Source organism: Rana temporaria, chromosome 1 (assembly GCF_905171775.1).
Source record: "Rana temporaria chromosome 1, aRanTem1.1, whole genome shotgun sequence".
Lineage (NCBI taxonomy): Eukaryota > Metazoa > Chordata > Amphibia > Anura > Ranidae > Rana > Rana temporaria.
The window spans coordinates 670,851,664-670,876,177 of NC_053489.1; the positions used below are offsets into that span (position 1 = coordinate 670,851,664).

General features: G+C 41.9%; 1 protein-coding gene across 1 annotated transcript in view; it reads left to right on the forward strand.

Annotated features, from left to right (window-relative positions):
• Positions 1-4,277: 4,277 nt before the first annotated feature.
• Positions 4,278-24,514, forward strand: part of LOC120924624 (gamma-crystallin-3-like) — a 59,087-nt gene continuing 38,850 nt past the window's right edge. The window contains exons 1-2 of the mRNA XM_040335620.1: positions 4,278-4,293; positions 6,870-6,993. Coding sequence (XP_040191554.1) covers positions 6,937-6,993 — 57 coding nt within the window. The 5' untranslated portion in view covers positions 4,278-4,293; positions 6,870-6,936. The remainder of the gene's footprint in view (positions 4,294-6,869; positions 6,994-24,514) is intronic.

Sequence of the window (24,514 nt, forward strand, 5' to 3'; positions counted from 1 at the left end):
GTTTGCCCCACAAGGATCAAACAGCAGCATGGTCAGTAAACAAGCCAAAAGGTTCGGTAACGAGTAGTTGCAGGTTGGGATCAGGCAGTAGAGTAGTCAAGGAACAAGCAAAGGGGCGATCACGAGTGGTAGCAATACAGACGGCAGCAGGGAAGACAAGAGCAAGGCACTGGCTAAGAAGGCACAATATTCTGGCAAAGAGGAAGTGCTGAGACAAGGCTTATATAAGAAGTGCATGGGAGGAGCAAGGAGTTCAAGGTTTAACAGCAATAAAGACACAAGGCAGGGTTGTCCATTGGATTAGATATGATTGTCCAATAGATCAGGCAGAGACCTGTCCAGCATCCCAGATTGCTAAGTGGAAAGAGTCAGTGCCAGACACAGAAGAAGTCACAGGTTCAAGCCCAGGTCCCGACAGTACTCCCCTCCTCTCAGGACGTCCTCTGGATGTCTTAGGCCACGTACACACGGTCTTTCCAAACCGATGAGAATGGTCCGACGGGCCATTTCCATTGGTTCACCGCTGAAGTGGCCTGATGGTCTGATGTGTGTACACACCATCGTTCCAAAAAACGATCGGGTCAGAACGCGGTGACGTAAAACACACGACGTGCTGAATAAAACAAAGTTCAATGCTTCCAAGCATGCGTCAAATTGATTCTGAGCATGCGTGGGTTTTGAACCGATGCTTTCTGTACTAACCATCGGTTTGGACTGATCGGGCAGCGGTCCATCGGTTCGATTTTAAAGCATGTTTTAAAATTTTGGACTGAAGGACAACGGACCGATGGGCCGTACACACGGTCGGTTTTGACCGATGAAACTGGACTTAAGGCTGTTTTCATCGGTTTGGACCGACCATGTGTACAAGGCCTTAGAGCTGGGTTTGTGAGGATACCTCTGGTGGAATTCTCTTGTTAATCCAGGGGCATGAACGTTCTCCTCAGGCTCCCAAGAAATTTCTTCTGGCCCATATCCTTCCCATTGCACCAGATATTGTAGCTTGTTTCTAAAGATCCTGGAATTCATTATAGCCGTGAGTAGTTTTAAATGACTTGTTTTCCTTTAGAAATGTTTTTTTGTGCAGAGACTGTTATAAACACGGGAAACATGCGCTACTTTACAGGCATACTATATACACCCCCAGGTACGAAATTTAAAGGAATATTTCACTTTTATATGTCACTTTAAGCCAGTGTTTCTCAATTCCAGTCCTCAGGCCCCCCCAACAGGTCAGGTTTTCAGGATTTCCCTCAGATGAAAAGGCTGTGGTGATTACTAAGGCAGTGAAACTGATCAAATCACCTGTGCAAAATAATGGAAATCCTGAAAACCTGACCTGTTGGGGGGGCCTGAGGACTGGAATTGAGAAACACTGCTTTAAGCATTATTAAAATCACTGCTCCCGAAAAAAATTCAGTTTTTAAAACTTTTTTTGCATTGATACATGTCCCCTGGGGCAGGACCCGGTCTCCAAACACTTTTTATGACAATAAACCTTTAAAATTAGCATTTTAGATTTCTCCTATAGACTTTTAAAGGGTGTTCCGTGGCTTTTTTTTTATTTGCCGCAAACACCCCAAATTGTTCGCTGTTCGGGCGAACGGGCGAACAGGCAATGTTTGAGTCGAACTCATGTTCAACGCGAACAGATAGCCCATCTCTAGTTGTAAGGTCTTTAAAAAAGCAGTAAAGCTCAGTAGTTCATTAAATTTTTTGGGACCATCCTGGTTTAAATTTAGGAAATCAAGAGTTGTCGGAATTTCCGTCAATAAAAATTTCAGAGCTGGTTCTCAAATTTTCCAATAAGAAAAGTTCTTGTAGGCAGTTTTGATCGTCTGCATGCAATTCCGATGCGCAAAAAAAAAAAAATTTGGCTCATTGTAGTGTTGTACGTCACCGCGTTCTTGACGGTCGGAATTTGGTGCGACCGTGTGTATGCAAGACAAGTTTGAGCCGTCGGAAAAAAATCCACGGTTTTCTTGTCGGAATTTCCGATCGTGTGTACGCAGCATTAGAATTTGGGGCTTTCCCTGGTCAACCAACACAATAGAGGGTGAAGGCTGGAAGGAGTAAGATATAAAGCTCAGAATTAGACTTTAAATATTGATTTCCCTGTGAAACTTTGCTTTTCGGAAGTTAACAACCTATTTTTATATATTAATTTTTCAAGTTGCATCACCATTTAAAAGAAATTAAATATGCATTTGGTTCAAATGAGCCAGCACCATTTTTTAATGAATACGGAGAATTTGTTTATCATTACAAAATAATAAATCGGATATATAACCATCATGATACTGTGACTTTTAATGATGTGGGAAATTTTACATCCTGGTTACCAGAAGATCAGCAAATTCAAATTAATACTGAAGCCATAACCTGGAGGTTTGGGAATGAGGTAGGTTCATAATATAAAATTGAGCTAATAATAAAATGTAAACATTTAGGGCTTGGATTATTAACTACTTGCCGACCAGCCGCCGTAATTTTACGGCGGCAGGTCGGCTCCCTTGCGCGAGAGCCCGTAGCTATACGTCGGCTCTCGCGCAGGCCTAAACTGAGGAATTCTTTTTTTTATATATATATATATATATATTTGGCACCCAACTAATGACGTGCTCCAGCCTGACAGCTCTTGTATAGCCGAGGGCGGGGCCACCCGTCAGTACAAAGGGATTGTAAAGGAATTTTTATTTTTCCTAAATAGCTTCCTTTACCTTAGTGCAGTCCTCCTTCACTTACCTCATCCTTCCATTTTGCTTTTAAATGTCCTTAAAGCAGGGGTTCACCCAAAAATAAACTTTCTGACATTAGCTACATCCCTCCAGCATACTGCTAACATCTGCAGTATGCTGGGTTTTTTTTTTGTACTTATCGTTATACGAGCCCTTGTTATCCGGCTCCGAGCGGGGGATTACTTCCGGGTATAGGTGTTTCTAAGCGAAGAGGAGTTGATTGACGGGCTGCTAAAGCACGTCACGCCTTCCGAAAATACTCGAAGTCACGCTCGGGTGTTTACGGCGCCTGCGCAGTCAGCTCTACACGGCAGGCGCAGGGGCCGTAAATGCCCGACTGTCACTTCGGGTATTTTCGGCAGGCGTGACGTGCCTTAGCAGCCGTTAATCAACTCCTCTTCGCTTAGAAACGCCCATTCCCCGCAGGATTCCCCGCTCGGAGCCGGATAACAAGGGCTCATATAACGATAAGTACAAGAAAAAAAAAACAGCATACCGCAGGTGTTAGCAGTATGCTGGAGCTAATGTCAAAAAGTGGATTTTTGGGTGAACCTCCGCTTTAATTCTTCTGAGAAATCCTCACTTCCTGTTCTTCTGTCTGTAACTCCACACAGTATTGCGAGGCTTTCTCCCTGGTGTGGAGAAAGCCTCTTGAGGGGGGAGGGGGCGAGTAGGAGTGTCAGAACGCCCACTAACACACAGCTCCTTTCTCTATCTTCAAAGTAGAGAGTGTCCTGACTTGCCTGCTCGCCCCCTCAAGAGGCTTTCTCCACACCAGGGAGAAAGCCTTCCATTACTGTGTGAAGTTACAGACAGAAGAACAGGAAGTGAGGATTTCTCAGAAGAAATAAGGACATTTAAAAGAAAAATGGAAGGATGAGGTAAGTGAAGGAGGACTGCACTAAGGTAAAGGAAGCTATTTAGGGAAAAAAATATATTCCTTTACAACCCCTTTAAGGCCTCAACTATTGATAACCAGGCACTATAATTTTGCACTATTTTACAGGCGCACACAGTTTTGAAGCTTGAACTATCTATTTAGTATTTATTGTAGGAACCAACGGTCAGGAGTCTGTATTAGTGAGCTCTTGCAGATCTCAGGGTTACCCAGGGCCCCTGCATGCCTCTTCACCAGGGCCCCTGATGGTAGAGATGGACCTGCAGCAAGCAGGAACCAGGTTGCGACTCCAAGGTACGCCCAGCTGAGAATGTGGAGACCACTCGCGTGTGCAGAGTGCAAGCAGCAGACAAAAGGAAATCTAGGAGACAAGCCAAGGTCAGAGTGGGCAGCGAATAAGCACAGATGGTAAATGAAGCTGTGGTCGGTACACAGACACAGTATAGACAAACGGAAGCTTAGAGAACTGTGAAGTTTCTCAGGCAATGTGGGTTACACTGGCCATGTCTTACATAGTCAAGCAAACTAGGAGGCGGGCCAGGAAGTGATGGAAGGGAAGGAAATAAAGGTCCACAGAATAGCAGACGACGCCCATAGGAGAGCACAGCCATGCCACATGTGTGAAGGAATCAGGTAGAGAAACACTGCAGCAAGGAGGTAAGAGTACACAAGAAGGAAACTGCAGGCTAACTTATGACACCAACACATATTACAAATAAGGATGAGCCGAACACCTCCCGGTTCGGATCGCACTTATGAACACTGGCCCAGATTCAGGTAGAATTTGCCCCTTTCTTACGGAGTCACAGGGCAGCGTTTTTGCCCTGCGCCCCCGCAAATTTACTGCGCTACCCGCGATTCACGGAGCAGTAGCTCCATAAATTGCGGGGGCGCTGTGTAAACTTGCCCTGCGTAAGGGCGCCTAATGTAAATGATCCCGTAGGGGGCGGGAATCATTTAAATTAGGCGCGCTCCCGCGCCGAGCGTAGAGCGCATGCTCCGTCGGGAAACTTTCCCGACGTGCATTGCGGCAAATGACGTCGCAAGGACGTCATTTGCTTCAAAGTGAACGTGAATGGCGTCCAGCGCCATTCACTAATCACTTACGCAAATCACGTAAATTTCGAACGTCGCAACGCGGGAACGACGGGTATCCTATAGCATTGGCTGCGCCTGTATTAGGATGTGCAACCTTACGCAAAACCCGACGTACGCAAACTACGTAATTTGCGTACGCAGTGCTCGCGCAACGTTGTGAATCGGTGTTAGTATGCAATTTGCATACTATACACTGAGCACAATGGGAGCGCCCCCTAGCGGCCATCGCAAGAATGCAGCCTAAGATATGTGTGGCATAAGAGCCCTATGCCACGCAGATTTTAGGCTGCAGTCGGCGTAACGAGCTCTCTGAATCAGGAGAACTCGTTACGCCTGGGCAACTAAGCAATTGCGCTGCGTAACTATGGTTACGCAGGCGCAATTGCTCTCTGAATCCGGGCCAATGTTAAAGTTTTTGGGACATGAACATGAAAAACCAAAAGTGCTAATTTTAAAAAGTTTAATGTCATAATAAGTGATTGGGGACCCGGGTCCTGCCCCAGGGTACATGTATCAGTGCAAGAAAAAAGTTTTAAAAAAGGCTGTTTTTTCGGGAGCAATGATTTTAATAATGCTTACAGTGAAACAATAAAAATGTAATATTATTTTTAAATTTTCATACCTGGGGGGTGTCTATAGTATGCCTCTAAAGTGGCGCATTTTTCCCGTGTTTAGAACATTACCACAGCAAATTGACATTTCTAAAGGAAAAAAAGTAATTTAAAACTGATCACGGCTGTAATGAATTACTGTGTCCCGGCAATATACATAAAACTCATTGATATTGACGACATGGGCTCCCCCCCCCCCCCCAGTCTATTACTGGGCCCTTTGGGTCTGGTATGAATATTAAGGGGAACCCAGAACCAAAAATGTAAAATAAATTGCGTGGGGGTCCCCCCAAACTCCATACCAGGCCCTTCAGGTCTGGTATGGATTTTAAGGGTAACCGTGTGCCAAAATTAAAAAAAATATGGCGTAGGGTCCCCCCAATATATATCAGACCCATATCTGAGCACGCAACCTGGCAGGCCGCCCATCCCTAATTACAAACATTACAGGTATTATTCATTACGTTTGAAGGAATGCTGGGACATTGGCGCAGCATTTTTTATTAATCTTTTAATAAATAGACCCCTATGGCTACTTTGTGCTCCCTTTTTTTTTTAGTAAGGAGGCTGGCTCATCCAATAGTCCCCTTATTGCCCCTTCTAAGTGAGTGAACCTGCACAAAAATTTGTTGGGACCACAAAATCTTGGAAATGCAGGTTTTGCCTTGAACTTATGGTATTGGTGAACCTAAACCTCATCCTGATTTAATACACCTAGGCCCGGATTCTTAAAGCACTTACGCCGACGTGTCTACTGATGCGCCGCGTAAGTGCACGGATGCGCCGTCATATCTATGCGCCCGATTCTTAATACAAGATACGCCTGAAATTTGGCTTCATCCGAACCGACGTAAGTTTCCTACGCCGTCAGGGCCTGGGCGCATATTTACGCTGGCCGCAAGGGGCGCTTCCATTGATTTACGCGTCGAATATGCAAATGACCGAGATACGCCGATTCACGAACGTACTTGCGCCCGTCGCAGTAGTATACGCCGTTTACGTAAGGCGTACGTCCGGCGTAAAGTTATTCCACCTATAGGAGGCGCATCCCATGCAAAGGTATGGACGACGGAACAGCCGTCGTATTTTACGTCGTTTACGTAAGTCGTACGTGAATGGGGCTGGGCGTAGGTTACGTTCACGTCGTAGGCATTGAGCCGTCGTACCTTAGGGAGTATGTTCGACATGATTCTGAGCATGCGCCGTTCGTTCGGACCATCATTTGCATTGGGTCACGGTTCATTTAAATGAATCACGCCCACTGTCCACCTACTTTGAATTAGGCGGGCTTACGCCGAAAGATTTACGTTACACTGGCACAACGTAGAAAGTGAGTGCTTTGTGAATACTCAGCTTGCCTCTCTGGGATACGTTGGCGTAGCGCATATGAGATGCGCTACGCCGGAACAAAGATGCGCCGATCTACCTGAATCCGGGCCTTAGTGCGTAAGGCCTCATAGGATATGATGGATATTTACAGAATAAAAATATTTATTATTAATATTGCAATATCTGCTTTTTTAGGTACCAGTATCTCGATGCGCAGAACCCTGTTTACCTGGTACCAGAAAAAAGTTTGGGTCTTCAATTCATGAATGCTGCTATGAATGTGTCACGTGTCCAGAAGGAGAGATATCCCAAATTTCTGGTAGAGTTTTGTACTTGTAAAGAAGTCGTTGAAAGTTATATCTATAGTGTCATTATGTATATTTAATACATCTCTGCTATGTATGGATATTTGCCCATGTTTATCCCTTTGAAAAAATCCTAGACGTACATCAAGATACCTTCTGATCCTGGTGGGAATGCACTTAGCTCCTAAATTCTGTTGTAAGGCTGACAACACACAGGAAGTTGTTGACTGAAATCACCGGAAATTATGCCACCCCGTCACAAGGATCTCAGTGATGTCATTGACCACATATGGTTATTTCCACATATGGCCAATGATATTACCTGGGAGACCCAGGCCTTTGTATATATCAGATGTTATCCGTGGTATATACAGGTCATTCTCAAAAAATTAGCATATTGTGATAAAGTTCATTATTTTCTGTAATGTACTGATAAACATTAGACTTTCATATATTTTAGATTCATTACACACAACTGAAGTAGTTCAAGCCTTTTTATTGTTTTAATATTGATGATTTTGGCATACAGCTCATGAAAACCCAAAATTCCTATCTCAAAAAATTAGCATATTTCATCCGACCAATAAAAGAAAAGTGTTTTTAATAAAAAAAAAGTCAACCTTCAAATAATTATGTTCAGTTATGCACTCAATACTTGGTCGGGAATCCTTTTGCAGAAATGACTGCTTCAATGCGGCGTGGCATGGAGGCAATCAGCCTGTGGCACTGCTGAGGTGTTATGGAGGCCCAGGATGCTTCGGTAGCGGCCTTAAGCTCATCCAGAGTGTTGGGTCTTGCGTCTCTCAACTTTCTCTTCCCAATATCCCACAGATTCTCTATGCGGTTCAGGTCGGGAGAGTTGGTAGGCCAATTGAGCACAGTAATACCATGGTCAGTAAACCATTTACCAGTGGTTTTGGCACTGTGAGCAGTTGCCAGGTCGTGCTGAAAAATGAAATCTTCATCTCCATAAAGCTTTTCAGCAGATGGAAGCATGAAGTGCTCCAAAATCTCCTGATAGCTAGCTGCATTCACCCTGCCCTTGATAAAACACAGTGGACCAACACCAGCAGCTGACATGGCACCCCAGACCATCACTGACTGTAGGTACTTGACACTGGACTTCAGGCATTTTGGCATTTCCCTCTCCCCAGTCTTCCTCCAGACTCTGGCACCTTGATTACCGAATGACATGCAAAATTTGCTTTCATCCGAAAAAAGTACTTTGGACCACTGAGCAACAGTCCAGTGTTGCTTCCCTGTAGCCCAGGTCAGGCGCTTCTGCCGCTGTTTCTGGTTCAAAAGTGGCTTGACCTGGGGAATGCGGCACCTGTAGCCCATTTCCTGCACACGCCTGTACACGGTGGCACTGGATGTTTCTACTCCAGACTCAGTCCACTGCTTCCGCAGGTCCCCCAAGGTCTGGAATCGGTCCTTCTCCACAATCTTCCTCAGGGTCCGGTCACCTCTTCTCGTTGTGCAGCGTTTTCTGCCACACTTTTTCCTTCCTACAGACTTCCCACTGAGGTGCCTTGATACAGCACTCTGGGAACAGCCTATTCGTTCAGAAATTTCTTTCTGTGTCTTACCCTCTTGCTTGAGGGAGTCAATGATGGCCTTCTGGACAGCAGTCAGGTCGGCAGTCTTACCCATGATTGCGGTTTGGAGTAATGAACCAGGCTGGGAGTTTTTAAAAGCCTCAGGAATCTTTTGCAGGTGTTTAGAGTTAATAAGTTGATTCAGATGATTAAGTTAAGAACTTGTTTAGAGAACCTTTTCATGATATGCTATTTTTTTGAGATAGGAATTTGGGGTTTTCATGAGCTGTATGCCAAAATCATCAATATTAAAACAATAAAAAGGCTTGAACTACTTCAGTTGTGTGTAATGAATCTAAAATATATGAAAGTCTAATGTTTATCAGTACATTACAGAAAATAATGAACTTTATCACAATATGCTAATTTTTTGAGAATGACCTGTATATAACCACCATTCTGACCTTCAGGAACCAGAGACCCCTGTCACCAGTACCTGAAACAACAAAAACAGAAAAAACACAAACACGCATACCACACAGCTGCCTATAGGGAGGGAGGGAATGAAATTGCTATGCTTGTGTGTTACCTCCTTGGTTGGCTCCCGAATACCAGGCTCCACCCCTGCCCCTCCTAATAGACACAGGACGGGCTAACTAGCACCGCCCTGTGCCCACAGCCTGTCCTTCCTTCTTCCTGCACCCAAACTTCCTGGTGCATCTTCCAATGGGAAATTCCGACAAGAAAACCGTGTATTTTTTTTCGACGGAATTTTGGCTCAAACTTGTGTTACATACACACGGTCACACAAATGTTGTCTGAAATCCCGACCGTCAAGAATGCGGTAACGTACAACACTACAACGAGCCGAGAAAAATTAAGTTCAATGACTCCGAGCTTCGAATTGATTCTTAGCATACGTGTTTTTTTTTGTATACAGACAATCGGATTTTCCGACAAGAACGTTTCCTGTCTGAAAAGTTGAGAACCAGCTCTCAATTTTTTGCGGTCGGAAATTCCGACAGAAAGAGTCAGAAGGAGCTTACACACGGTCGGAATTTCTGACCAGAAGCTCACATCGAACTTTTCTTGTCGGAAATGTACGCAGCATTAGGTTCCCTTTGCTCCAGGCCTGCTTTTTAACAGAGACTCACTCACCTGTTGTTTTTGTTTCACTAAAAAACGATAACTTTTTCAACAGTATCTATCTATCTGGCTAGCTCCATATCAACATTTAAATATGATATATTTAGTTAATTTATTATATATTTGTTTTACTCTCCCAAAATGCACTGCTGAAAATACAATTTGTAGCTGCAAGGTAATACAAGACAATACACATGTGCACGCTGAAATATTTTGTTTCTTAATTTCGTTTTCGTCCGAAAAATAAATGTATTTAGTTACTCCGGAAATTTGTTTTTATTCATTTTGTTTTTCGTAAAAAAAAATGCATTCGTCCGAAAATCCAAATTAAGGTTGATTCTGTCATTGAAGGCTTGTCTGTCGAATGTTCTTTTTTTTTTTTTTTCTTTACTTCAGGTTCCACCTCGTAGAGTTTCTTTAGAGCGCTCAGCTTTTATTTTTGCCAGCCCACATAGCGTCTCTATTTGGTTTTACATCATTAGTAAAGGTGTGCTTTTAATTATTATATACACATTTCTTTCTTTCTTGTCTTTTATATTGTTATTTTTTTTTTTTTTAATTTATACAAGAATACAGAATATGCTGTCCTGTTAAATTTCCCCTAACCTCCCCCCCACCCCCACCAGATATAGCCACTTTATAGAATTTCCTCAGGGACTCCTATGTTAGCCCTCAGGTTTTCAGCATAGCTCCATGACCTCTTAAATACCCTCCAATCATCCCATTTCTTACTTTTACCTATATCATTCCCCTCTAGCCCTTCCCTTAGATCTTCTATCGTGTATGTCTCTTCGACGGCGTCGATCCACTCCCATGTCATGGGGCATTCTGTCTCTTGCCATTTTCTGGGGATTAGCCTCTTGGCTGCGTTCAGTAAGTGTGGGACCATTGATTCCTTATATCTTCTTAACCCTACTTCACCTCCGTGGAATAACACCGTCCATGGATCTTTTTTTATTTTATTTTTTGTTATCTTTTCTATAAAGCCCAAGATCTTCTCCCAGAATATCTTAACTTTGGGGCACTCCCACCATAAGTGTGCCATGGTTCCTGGGGTCTCGCAGCCCCTCCAGCAATTTTCTGATTGACCCTCTTTAAATTTACTTAGTTTGTTCGGGGTTATATACCATCTGGCGATGCATTTGTAATTTATTTCCCGCCGTTCGGCTATCTACTGCTGAGGAGTGTGTCAGTTTCAACATTTTCTTTAGTTGGGTCTTGTCGTGCTGTATTTTGAGCTCCTTTTCCCATTTTTCAATAAATGGTGGTATCTCCTTCTCGTCGGTCTCCAATAACATTCTATATACCTTTGATATGGTACCTTTGCCGCTTTCCATTGAACATATTTTTTCCAATTCTGTTAGCTGTTCCCCTGACCTCAATGGGGGTGGTAATTTCTGGACAAACCGACTGAGTTGTTGATATCTCCACTTATTGATTTCCATCAGACTTTCTTTTTGTTTTAGCTCCGCATATGTTACCAAGTGTCCATCTTTAATTATATCTCTTAATTTTGCTGATTCTTTCTTTATCCAATTTCCTCCCACTTGTATTTTCCCTGGTGCAAAGTATTCGTTGTTTTTAAGTGCTATGAGGGGTGAGTTAAAATTTCTCTCCATTTTTTTATTTACTGTGTCCCAGATTCTAAGTGCATTTTTTGTCATCGCGTGTATTTTCGTGCTTAATTTTCTATATTGGGGGGGGTTCCATATTATTGTGTCTAGTCTCACCTTAGAAAGTGCATTCTCCAGACTAACCCACCTTTTTTCTTTGTTGACTCTGGCCCACTCCACTACCCGGGAAATGACAACTGCTTCATAGTATTTTTTTCTGTCCGGTACGGCGAGTCCCCCACTATTTTTTGGTTGTTTTAGAGTCTGTAGGGAGATTCTATATTTCTTGTAGTTCCATACGTAATTCATGGTCAGTTTTTTCAGCATATTAAGCAGGGGCTTTGGAAGGGCTATGGGAATCATTTGAAATTTATATACAATTTTAGGCAGTATGACCATTTTACAAAAATTTATTCTCCCGATCCATGAGATTGGTCGATTCTTTACCCTTTTGATTTCATCCTTTATTTCATCCAGTAGGGGTAAGTAATTGATCTCGTAGATTTTCTTAATTGTATTTGCCAGCCGGATCCCTAGGTATTTAAGTTCTTTCACCCATGGGAGTCGGAACACTGTTCTTAGAAGTCTTTCCTCTATTCTGTTGATATTTACATTTAAGATTTCTGTTTTAGAGAGATTTAATTTAAAGTTTGAGATTTCCCCATATTGTTCACATAGATTCATCAACTTTGGTATTGTTGTTATGGGGTTCACCACATAGAAGAGGACATCGTCCGCAAATGCAGATAACTTATGTTCCTCTTGTTCGACTTTTACTCCTTCTATGCTCGGATTTTTGCGGGCCCTAGCCAATAGAGGTTCGAGAGATAATACGAACAGGAGGGGGGATAAGGGACATCCCTGCCTTGTACCGTTCTTCATCACAAATGATTTAGAAAGGCTGCCATTTACTTTTATCTTTGCCGTTGGGGACCGATAGAGGGCTCTGATCCATTCTAACATTCTCTGGCCGAAGCCCATGTTTTCCAAGGTTTGTATCATGAGTCCCCAGTCTACCCTGTCGAATGCCTTCTCGGCGTCAATCGACAGGAATAGACCTGGGGACCCATTTTCCTTCATTTTTTGAAGGATCAGCAAGGCTCTAAGTCCGTTGTCCCTTCCCTCTCTCCCTTTAACCTCCTTAGTACTGCACGCCGTCAAATGACGGCGGGCGGTATCCCCTGTTGTTCTGACAGGACGTCATATGACGTCCTGTCATTAAGAAGCTGCTAGGGGCGTTGGGCACCCGCGATTGCCCGGTAACTGAGCGGGGACGTGGAGCTCTGTGTGTAAACACAGAGCTCCACATCCTGTCAGGGAAAGAGAAGACCGATCTGTGTCTCTTGTACATAGGGACACAGATCGTCCCCCTCCCCCAGTCACCCCCCTTCCCCCACAGTTGGAACACTGATCAGGCTACACACTTAACCCCTTCCCCGCCCCCTAGTGGTTAACCCCTTCCCTGCCAGTCACATTTATACAGTAATCAATGCAAATTTATAGAACTGTTCACTGTATAAATGCGAATGGTCCCAAAAATGTGTAAAAAAATGTCCGATGTGTCCGCTATAATGTCGCAGTCCCGAAAAAAAATCGCAGATCGTCGCCATTCCTAGTACAAAATAAATTTTAAAAAAAATCATAATTATGTCCCCCTATTTTGTAGGCAATATAACAAACCAGTCACTATACGGTTAATGTGATTTTTTTTTTTTTTAACAAAAATATGTAGAAGAATATGTATCGGCCTAAACAGAGATAAAAAAAAAATGGGATATTTATTATAGCAAAAAGTAAAAAATATTGTGTTTTTTTTCAAAATTGTCGCTCTTTTTTTGTTTATAGCGCAAAAAATAAAAACCGCACAGGCGATCAAATACCACCAAAAGAAAGCTCTATTTGTGGGGAAAAAAGGACGTCAATTTTGTTTGGGAGCCACGTCGCACGACCGCGCAATTGTCAGTTAAAGTGACGCAGTGCCGGAAGCTAAAATTTAGTCTGGGCAGGAAGGGGGTGTATGTGCACAGTAGGCAAGTGGTTAATGAACCCCGTCTGATCTGGGTGGATCAGATTACCCATCTCTATTTTAATTCTTTCTGCCTGTACTTTCGAGAACAATTTAATATCTGCATTTAGCAGAAACATGGGTCTATAGCCTGAGCAGCTTTTTATGTCTTTGCCTTCCTTGGGGATTACTGTGATAGTTGCCTCCGAGGCTTCTCTGCTCAGGTTATAATCTTTCCCAATGCCATTAAAGTATCTACAAAGTACTGGGAGAAGGATCTCCTTACATTTTTTGTAGTATAGGGCGGTGAAGCCGTCCGGTCCTGGGCTTTTACCTGACGCGCTGCCTGTCAAAGCCGTTTGAATTTCTTTGACTGTAATAGGTCGGTCCATCAGTCTCCTGTCATTTTGATTCATTCTTGTCAATCCTGCTTTTTCTAGGAATTTTGAAATCTTGTCTCTTTTCTCTTCTCCTAGTCGGATCGCCTGCTCCACTGCATACAGTTTTTCATAGTATGTTCTGAAAGTTTCCGCGATGTCTTTTGTTGTGTGTACCTCCTTCCCTTTCTCATTTTTGATCTTCTCGATGTAGTTCCTTGATTTCTTTTTCTGTACCATCCTGGCAAGGTGTTTGTTTGTTTTGTTTCCCCACTTGTATCTTTCTTTAGCAATAAGGTTAAACTCTCTTCTCGTTTCCTGGTCCATAAGTTCTTTAAGTTCGTTTCTTTTTATCACCAAGTCCTGGTATAGTTCTTGATTTGTTTCCACTGCTTTATGTTTTTGCTCCAGCCCATGTATCTCCGTTATTAATTTTTCCCTTTTGCGTTTTTTTTCTTTTTTTTTCCTGGCTCCTTCTGATATTAGGGTCCCTCTAATTACCGCTTTGTGGGCGTCCCAAAGGGTTGCTGTTGATATTCCATCTGTGTCATTTATCCTGAAATATTCTTCTAGGTTATTTTTTACCCTTTTTAGGCTGTTTTCCTCCGTCAGTAACCCCTCGTTGAGTCTCCATATCAGGTTCGGCTTCTGGTTTCCTGCAATTCTCAGGGAGACACTAATTGGCGCGTGGTCAGATGTTGTAATCGCTTCAATTCTTGTTTCGACTACCATCTCCAATATACTGTGGTCTAAGAGAAAATAGTCGATCCGTGAGTAACTTCCATGAACCGGTGAATAGAAAGTATAGTCTCTATGTCCAGGATTAGAAATTCTCCATACATCTATCAGTTGGCTTCTATATAAGCTGTTTTTTTATCTTTCTAATCTGTGTGTTCCTGATTTCCTGTATCTGTGAGGTCTTATCCATCTTTGGGTCCATGCAGAAATTTAAATCTCCTCCCAAGATCACCTTTCCTGCCCTGAAGTCTCTTAACTTTCCCAGAATCTCTGCTATGTATTTTATTGGGCGGTCATTTGGCGCATATATGTTCACAAGGGTGCATTCCATTTCTTCTATTTTCCCTTTTAAGAAAAGAAACCTCCCATCTGGGTCTGTCAATCTGTCAAATAGTTTAAAGCGTGTCCCCTTGGCTATCCCTATTGCCACTCCTCTGGCTCTTTTTGAGATCGTATCTCCATAATACCAGGTTGGATAATCTTGAGAGTATAACCTAATATTGGATTCCATTGTAAGGTGGGTCTCTTGTAGAAATGCTATGTCTGTTCTGTAACTTTTAAATTCCTTTAATATTTTATGCCTCTTCGCCGGGGCTATTGAGGCCTTTTACATTATAAGATATGCATTTAACTACTGGCATTTATTTTTCTTACTTGCCTTCCTCCCTGTGGCTAACATTTCGTTTTCCCTGGGCTTTCTCCTGTTGGGCAATCTGGTGAGGTCCCTCCATCCCCCCCCCTCCCCATTCCCATCTCCCATCATCCCCCCTCCCTCTCCCCCTTTTTGGCCACCTATTGACCTCTGAACCTGCTTCCATATCCTGGTCCAGATCTCTCTAGGTGGGGTCTGGGATTGCCTCCTCCCACTCGTTTATTTCGAATGGGATAGAGGGGATCGGACTTTCCCCTCCTAATGGGGTACGGACCTCCCTTCCCCTCCCCCCCAATAATACAGAGAGAAAAGGAGAAGGTGGTGAGGAAGGGAGAGAAGAGAAGAAAGAGAAAGAGAAAAGAAAAGAAAAGAAAAGAAAAAGAAAACAAAGAAAAAAGACAAGGAAGGATTATGAAAGAGAGTCTGAGACCTCCCCACTCTGGGGTCTACTCCCAGCCAGGTAGATCGGGGAGCTGAATTTCTAGTCTATTACAGAAATCCTTCAAATCTTCGGGAAATCTTAGAGTTGCGGACCTCCCTTCTTTTTTTGCTATTAGGCAAGCGGGGAACCCCCAGTTATATTTAATTCTCTGAGCAACCAACTGATTTAGGAGCGGTTTTAAGAGTCGCCGTCTTGCCAATGTATCTGGGGCTAGGTCCGCGAATATCTGTAGTTCTAGTCCTTGAAACACTATTGGGGGGGATCCCCTCAGTTTTTTCCAGATCATTTCTTTATCTTCATATAGCTGGAACCTTACAATCACATCTCTAGTTCGATCGGTCTCAGCTCTTCTAGGGTTTCCCACTCTATGTACTCTTTCAATCTTAATTAGTTCTTCTGGTGCACGTCCTAATAAGGGGTTAAAAATCTTCTGTATTGTTATCTTAAGCTTTTCTCCTTTCTCCTCTGGTATGGATCTTATTCTCAAGTTCTGTCTTCGATTTCTGTTCTCTTGGTCCTCCAGTCGGTACATGGTCTGTCTCTGCTGGAGTTGTACCTGCTCGAGTTGGACCTTTAAAGTGTTAAGTTCCAGCTCTTGCTTATCCGTCTTCTCTTCGACTGACTCTACTCTTGAGAATAAGTGTCCAAAATCCCTTTGATTGCATTTTCTAGTCTCAACAACATCTCTTCCATTTCTTCCTTGGATAAGGTATGTGTGGCTGGCCGGTGTTCATCCATCCTACTAGTTTCTGAGTCGCTCTCAGTGCCCCCTTCTCTTGTTTCCATTGATGTTTCTCTTGAGTCACCGTTTGGAGGCTTCTTGTTTACAGTCTTTTTTCCTTATCCTTTTTTAACTGTTGTTGTTTTGCTCCTTGTGATCTTGGGGTGTCGTCTTTAATCATGAACGATCTGATGGAGCTTGTAGTTGTTTTGTCACTTGGTGTCTTCGGGGGTCCCCCTTTTGTAGATCTGCTTGCCATCCTGTGCATTCCCCCCCCCCCTCTTTCTGATTCTCTTACCCAGCTCGGCCTCCCCTCTTATCCCTTCTTTTCTAATTTACTCTCTTCTTCTGGGGTCTGTCCCTGAGCTATTGCCTCCCGATGGCTGCGTTTTTGGAAAGGGGGAGTTTATAGAGCTAATCGAGTCAGTTTTCCAAGCGGGGTCTTATCCCCATTAAAGGTCTCTGTTATCTTTCTCAGGCACACCTCATGTATTAATGTTGCTATGTATGCTACAACAATCATACAAATCGAGTGTTTAACCGATCTCTGGAGTATCGGAAGTGTCAACAGAAAATAACGAAAATTAAGAGGGCCAAAAAATATGTCGCACAGAGAAGAAAAGAAAGAAACCAAAAAAAATAAAAAAATAGGGCGCGAAAAGAGAGAGCGGCTGGGCCCGCCGAACAGAGTTCAGGATTCAAGATTTATAAAAAAATTTAAATTTGCTGAGTTGGGAGCCAAGTGTCCTATACAGAGGATGAGACTTTGTCCTTCATTTAGAGAGTTAATTTGCTTAGTCTCCCCTGTCCTTTAGATCTCGCTAATCTTTTAATGGCCTCTTAGTCTCTCCCTTTGTATATGTATAACTATACTTCCATCTATGAAGATATATACCGGTGTCCGAGGTGTCACAGTTATTTACCAAGAGCTGAGTTCAATGGTGCCCAGACGCTAGCTTAGGTGTCCCGCGGTTTCACTGTCTATTTTCTTTCAGATGTCAGTGATATTATATGAACTTTCAGCAGGCATAGTGTTGCGTCCTTTCCTCTTCTTTCTTCCCTCTCCTCCTTCTCTCTCCCTTCTCTTTCCCTTACAGAAACTTGTTTAATTCAGGGGTTTACTTTTTGACCCCTTCTTGTCCCTCAGTTGCGGGCCAGCTCTTCACTTACAACTCATGCAGTGCTTAACAGAACTATATGCAAACAGACACTTTTTTTTCCATATTCAATCACTTTCAATCATGTCATTTTATACTTTAAAGTTTCAGGGTTTGCTGTGTCATATTAGTAATCACTGATCTTCCCTTTCTAATATATACTTATTTCTTTCAATGGTAGTACAATAAGTAGCAAATATCCAACCTTTCTCAGCTCTCCTTAGCAGCTTGATCGTGTATACAGCTCCTCCTCTGCTTCTCCCAGAGGGAGTTTCCCCTACCTTACCTCAGTGCTTCTCTCTGGCGTGTATGATACCGGAGATGTGAGGGTCTTTGGACTCGGCAGATTCGATCTCTCCCCAGCGTGTCCTGCTTCCTTCCTCCGTCCCCACTCCTCACTAACTGTTTTTGCTGTGCCGCGGGGTTAATATGCCCTCCGTTGCTGTGGTGTTAGGATGTCTGTGGCGCGGTGTTCAGCATATGACCCGCCGGCGTGAAAGCTGCTCTCTCTTCCCTTCATTCCCCTATGGTGATCCGTCCTCGCATCCGTGCAATCCCATGATGTTCTCTCCTCCCCACCTACGAGCGCGCGCGTCCTCACGTGCACGTGCACGCCTCCATCCCCTGCCGTCTGTCGAATGTTCTAAGAAGAAGAAGAAAAAAAAAAAAGAAGATTCGATTGAATCTTTAAAAAAATTTTTTTTTTACTCTTCATGTCTCTCTATGTCGAATCTTCATGTCTCTCCATGTCGAATCTTTTCTCTCTATGTCGACTCTTCTTCATGTCTCTCTATGTCGAATCTTCTTCATGTCTCTATAATGTCGAATCTTTTCTCTCTATGTCAAATCTTTTCTCTTTATGTAGAATATTATTGGACTAATAGAGTTAAGGTTAGGCACAATTAAGGTCGAATCTGTCATTAAAGGCTTATGGTGTCTGTCGAATGTTCTAAGAAGAAAAAAAAAAAGAAGATTCGATAGAATCTTAAAAACAAAATTTAGACTCTATGTCGAATCTTCATGTCTCTCTACGTCGAATCTTCATGTCTCTCTATGTCGAATCTTCATGTCTCTCTATGTCGAATCTTCATGTCTCTCTATATCGAATCTTCATGTTTAACTATGTCGAATCTTCATGTCTCTCTATGTCGAATCTTCATGTCTCTCTATGTCGAATCTTTTCTCTCTATGTTGACTCTTCTTCATGTCTCTATAATGTCGAATCTTTTCTCTCTATGTCGAATCTTTTCTCTCTATATCGACTCTTCTTCATGTCTCTATAATGTCAAATCTTTTCTCTCTATGACAAATCTTTTCTCTTTATGTAGAATAATATTGGACTAATAGAGTTAAGGTTAGGCACAATTTAGGTCGAATCTGTCATTGAAGGCTTATGGTGTCTGTCAAATGTTCTAAGAAGAAGAAGAAAAAAAGAAGATTCAACAGAATCTTAAAAAAAAAAAAAAAAATGTTGACTCTTCATGTCTCTCTATGTCGAATCTTCATGTCTCTCTATGTCGAATCTTCATGTCTATATATGTCGAATCTTCATGTCTATATATGTCGAATCTTCATGTCTCTCTATGTCGAATCTTCATGTCTCTCTATGTCGAATCTTTTCTCTCTATGTCGACTCTTCTTCATGTCTCTATAATGTTGAATCTTTTCTCTCTATGTCGAATCTTTTCTCTTTATGTAGAATAATATTGGACTAATAGAGTTAAGGTTAGGCACAATTAAGGTAGAATCTGTCATTGAAGGCTTATGGTGTCTGTCAAATGTTCTAAGAAGAAGAAAAAAAAAAAGAAGATTCAACAGAATCTTAAAAAAAAAAAAAAATGTTGACTCTTCATGTCTCTCTATGTCGAATCTTCATGTCTCTCTATGTCGAATCTTCATGTCTCTCTATGTTGAATCTTCATGTCTCTCTATGTCGAATCTTCATGTCTCTCTATATCGAATCTTCACGTCTCTCTATGTTGAATCTTTTCTCTCTATGTCGACTCTTCTTCATGTCTCTATAATGTCAAATCTTTTCTCTCTATGTCGAATCTTTTCTCTCTATGACAAATCTTTTCTCTTTATGTCGAATAATATTGGACTAATAGAGTTAAGGTTAGGCACAATTAAGGTTGAATCTGTCATTAAAGGCTTATGGTGTCTGTCGAATGTTCTAAGAAGAAGAAGAAGAAGAAGAAGAAGAAGAAGAAGAAGAAGAAGAAGAAGAAGAAGAAGAAGAAGAAGAAGAAAAAAAGAAGATTCGACAGAATCTTAAAAAAAAATTGACTCTTCATGTCTCTCTATGTCGAATCTTCATGTCTCTCTATGTCGAATCTTCATGTCTCTCTATGTCGAATCTTTTCTCTCTATGTCGACTCTTCTTCATGTCTCTATAATGTTGAATCTTTTCTCTCTATGTCGAATCTTTTCTCTTTATGTAGAATAATATTGGACTAATAGAGTTAAGGTTAGGCACAATTAAGGTCGAATCTGTCATTGAAGGCTTATGGTGTCTGTTGAATGTTCTAAGAAGAAGAAGAAAAAAAGAAGATTTGATAGAATCCTAAAAAAAAATTTTAGACTCTATGTCGAATCTTCATGTCTCTCTATATCGAATCTTCATGTCTCTCTATGTCGAATCTTCATGTCTCTCTATATCGAATCTTCATGTCTCTCTATGTCGAATCTTCATGTCTCTCTATATCGAATCTTCATGTCTCTCTATGTCGAATCTTCATGTCTCTCTATATCGAATCTTCATGTCTCTCTATGTCGAATCTTCATGTCTCTCTATATCGAATCTTCATGTCTCTCTATGTCGAATCTTCATGTCTCTCTATATCGAATCTTCATGTCTCTCTATATCGAATCTTCATGTCTCTCTATGTCGAATCTTCATGTCTCTCTATATCGAATCTTCATGTCTCTCTATATCGAATCTTCATGTCTCTCTATGTCGAATCTTCATGTCTCTCTATGTCGAATCTTTTCTCTTTATGTAGAATAATATTGGACTAATAGAGTTAAGGTTAGGCACATTTGACCGCAACGAAAATGAAAATAAAGCATTTGTTTATGTCGGATCTTTCGGTTTTCACTTTCTGTGCTTTCGTTATCGTTTGTTAAAACCATAACGAAAATACCTGAAATTCGGACGAAAATGCTTTCGGACGAAAACAAATGCACATGTCTACAAGACAACTTATCTCAGAAATGTTGGCACAGATGCTGATTGTGTTCATATTTTTCTGCCTGCAGACAGTGAAAACTGCATGAAATGTCCTGATGATGAATGGCCAAATGAGAAGAAGGATCGGTGTGTTCCCAAACTGGTGGAATTTCTCTCCTACACTGATGATGCAATTGTTGTAGTATTTTCAGCTGTCTCCATCCTCTGTTGTCTTCTGTCTGGTTTAATATTGGGAATATTTATACAATACCAGAACACCCCCATCGTTAAAGCCAATAACCGGAACCTGAGCTATCTTCTCCTGGTCTCCATCATGCTGAGCTTCCTCTGTGTCTTCTTGTTCCTCGGCCGTCCAGTAGATGTAACCTGCATGCTGCGTGTCACCTCTTTTGGCGTCATCTTCTCAGTCGCCGTCTCTTCTCTACTTGCCAAAAGTATCATGGTGTGTATTGCATTTAAAGCCACCAAACCTGGGAGTCCCTGGAGGAAATTGATGGGAGCCAAACTGCCCAATTGTATTATGTATGTGTGTTCCCTTGTTCAAGTAATGATCTGTGTCACTTGGTTGTCGAAGTCTTCTCCCTTCCAGGATGAAGATACTCACTCCTATCAGGGGAAGATCATCATTCAGTGTAATGAGGGTTCAGTTATCGGCTTCTACTCTGTCCTGGGATATATGGGACTCCTGGCAGCTGTGAGTTTCATTATAGCTTTTTTAGCCAGGACATTACCGGACAGTTTTAATGAGGCAAAGTACATCACCTTCAGTATGCTGGTGTTCTGCAGTGTCTGGATTGCCATGATCCCGGCCTATCTGAGCACTAAAGGGAAAGACATGGTGGCTGTGGAGATTTTTGCTATAATGGCATCAAGCATTGGACTTCTTGGTTGTATATTTTTCTCAAAATGTTACATAATTCTGTTTAGACCCGACCTTAATACAAAAGCAGGTTTACTTGAAAATAGAGGATAATATATATATATATATATATATATATATATATATATATATATATATATATATATATATATATATATATATATATATATATATATATATTATAATTACCTAAATTAAATAATTATTCATAAATTTACTGTAATATACATATATATCTAGATATATATATATTAGAGCTGCACGATTAATCGTCAAGAATCGTTATCGCAATTTTTTTCCCCCGTTGCGATCTTGACAAAGTATTTCCCGATCTTTTATATGCAGAGAATTCTCTCTGCTCTCAGCCTTCAAAAGTCTGGGCAGTCTGCCAAGTTTTACAACATTCTTTTTCAGTGGAACTTTAATGCCGCGTACACACGATCATCTTTCATCATGAAAAAAAACGTAGTTTTTAAAAAATGTAATTTAAAATGATCGTGTGTGGGCTTCACATCATTTTTCAGGTTCTGAAAAAGACAAAAAAAAAAATGCGAACATGCTGCATTTTTTAACCACTTACCCCCCGGAACATATTGCTGCCTAAAGACCAGAGTACTTTTTGCGATTCGGGACTGCGTCGCTTTAACAGACAATTGCGCGGTCGTGCGACGTGGCTCCCAAACAAAATTGGCGTCCTTTTTTTCCCACAAATAGAGCTTTCTTTTGGTGGTATTTGATCACCTCTGCGTTTTTTATTTTTTGCGCTATAAACAAAAATAGAGCGACAATTTTGAAAAAAATGAATATTTTTTACTTTTTGCTGTAATAAATATCCCCCAAAAATATATAAAAAAACATTTTTTTTCCTCAGTTTAGGCCGATACGTATTCTTCTACATATTTTTCGTAAAAAAAATCGCAATAAGCGTTTATTGATTGGTTTGCGCAAAAGTTATAGCGTTTACAAAATAGGGGGTATTTTTATGGCATTTTTATTAATATTTTTTTTACTAGTAATGGCGGCGATCAGCGATTTTTTTTTCGGTATTGCGACATTATGGCGGACACTTCGGACATTTTTGACACATTTTTGGGACCATTGGCATTTTTATAGCGATCAGTGCTATAAAAATGCATTAGATTACTATAAAAATGCCACTGGCAGTGAAGGGGTTAACACTAGGGGGCGGGGAAGGGGTTAAGTATGCCTGGGTGTGTTCTTACTGTGGGGGGGGGGGGGGGGGCCCCACTAGGGGAAACACTGATTTTCTGTTCATACATTGTATGAACAGAAAATCAGCATTTCCCCTGCTGACAGGAACGAGAGCTGTGTGTTTACACACACAGCTCCCGTTCCCCGCTCTGTACCGAGCGATCGCGTGTGCCCGGCGGCGATCGCGCCCGCCGGGCACACGCACGTATAGCTACGGGCTCTCGCCCAGGAGAGCCGACCTGCCGCCGTATAATGACGGTGCGCGGTCGGCTACTAGTTAACGTCGTTTTAAATTATGTCGTTTTTCGGGTTGTAAAAAATGATCGTGTGTGGGCTAAAACGACGTTAAAAACCTGTGCATGCTCAGAAGCAAGTTATGAACTACCGTTCATAATGGAGTAAGCACATTCATCACGCTGTAAAAGACAAAAAAGTGCGAATCGTCTTTTACTAACACGGAATCGGCTAAAGCAGCCCAAAGGCGAATGGAACTTCCCCTTTATAGTGCCGTCGTACGTGTTGTACGTCACCGCGCTTTGCTAGATAATTTTTTAACCACTTCTCTACTTTGGGTGTTTTTCAGATTTGGTGTTTACAAGACTAAAACTGTTTTTTTTGCTAGAAAATTACTTAAAACCCACAAACATTATATATTTATTTTTTTCTAACACCCTAGAGAATAAAATGGCGATCATTGCAATACTTTTTGTCACACCATATTTGCGCAGCGGTCCTACAAGCGCACTTTTTTGAATTAAAAAATAAGACAGCAATAAATTTGGCCCAATTTTTTTATATATTGTGAAAGATAATGTTACGCCGAGTAAAATGGTACCCAACATGTCACGCTTACAAATTGCGCCCGCTCGTGGCATGGTGTCAAACTTTTACCCTTAAAAATCTCGATAGGCGACGTTTAAAAAATTCTATAGGTTGCATTTTTTGAGTTACAGAGTAGGTCTAGGGCTATAATTATTGCTCTCGCTCTAACGATCGCGGCGATACCTCACTTGTGTCGTTTGAACACCGTTTTCATATGCGGGCGCTACTCGCGTATGCGTTCGCTTCTGCGCACGAGCTCGTCGGGACGGGGCGCTTTAAAAAAAAAAATTTCTTATTTATTTTTATTTATTTTATTATTTTTTACACTGGAAAAAAAAAATTGATCACTTTTATTCCTATTATAAGGAATGTAAACATCCCTTGTAATAGAAAAAAGCATGACAGGTCCTCTTAAATATGAGATCTGGGCTCAAAAAGACCTCAGATCTTATAATTAGACTAAAATGCAAAAAAAAAAAAAAAAAATTTGAAACTGTCATTTTTTCAAATGACAAAAAAAAATGTTTCTTTAAGAGGCTGGGCGGGACTAACGTTTTGACGTCACTTCCGCCCAGCAGAGCTATGGGGACGGGTGAAGGAGATTTTTCCTTCAGTCTCGTCCCCAGTCAGCAGCCGAACGCACCCGATCTCCTCCGCCGCTACCGACGGCTCCGGTAAGTGGCGGAGGGCGCGGGAGAGCGGCGGGAGCCCCTCTCCCGCCGCCGATAACGGCGATCTCGCGGCAAATCCGCCGCGGAGACCGCCGTTATCGTTAACAGAACCGCTGACACTAAAGATGGATACCTCAGTTGTGGCAGCAGCTGCTGCCGTTACCGAGATATCCATCTTTAAAGTTAGGCCGTATAAAGACGCACGGCGGTTTGGAAGTGGTTAAAAACGATGGTGTGTGGGCAACGTCGTTTTAATGATGAAGTTGGAAAAACTTCGTTTTTTCTACATGCTGAAAAACAACGTTTTTTTTTTCATGCTGAAAAATGATCGTGTGTACGCGGCATAAGTCTAAACATGGTATCAATTTGTC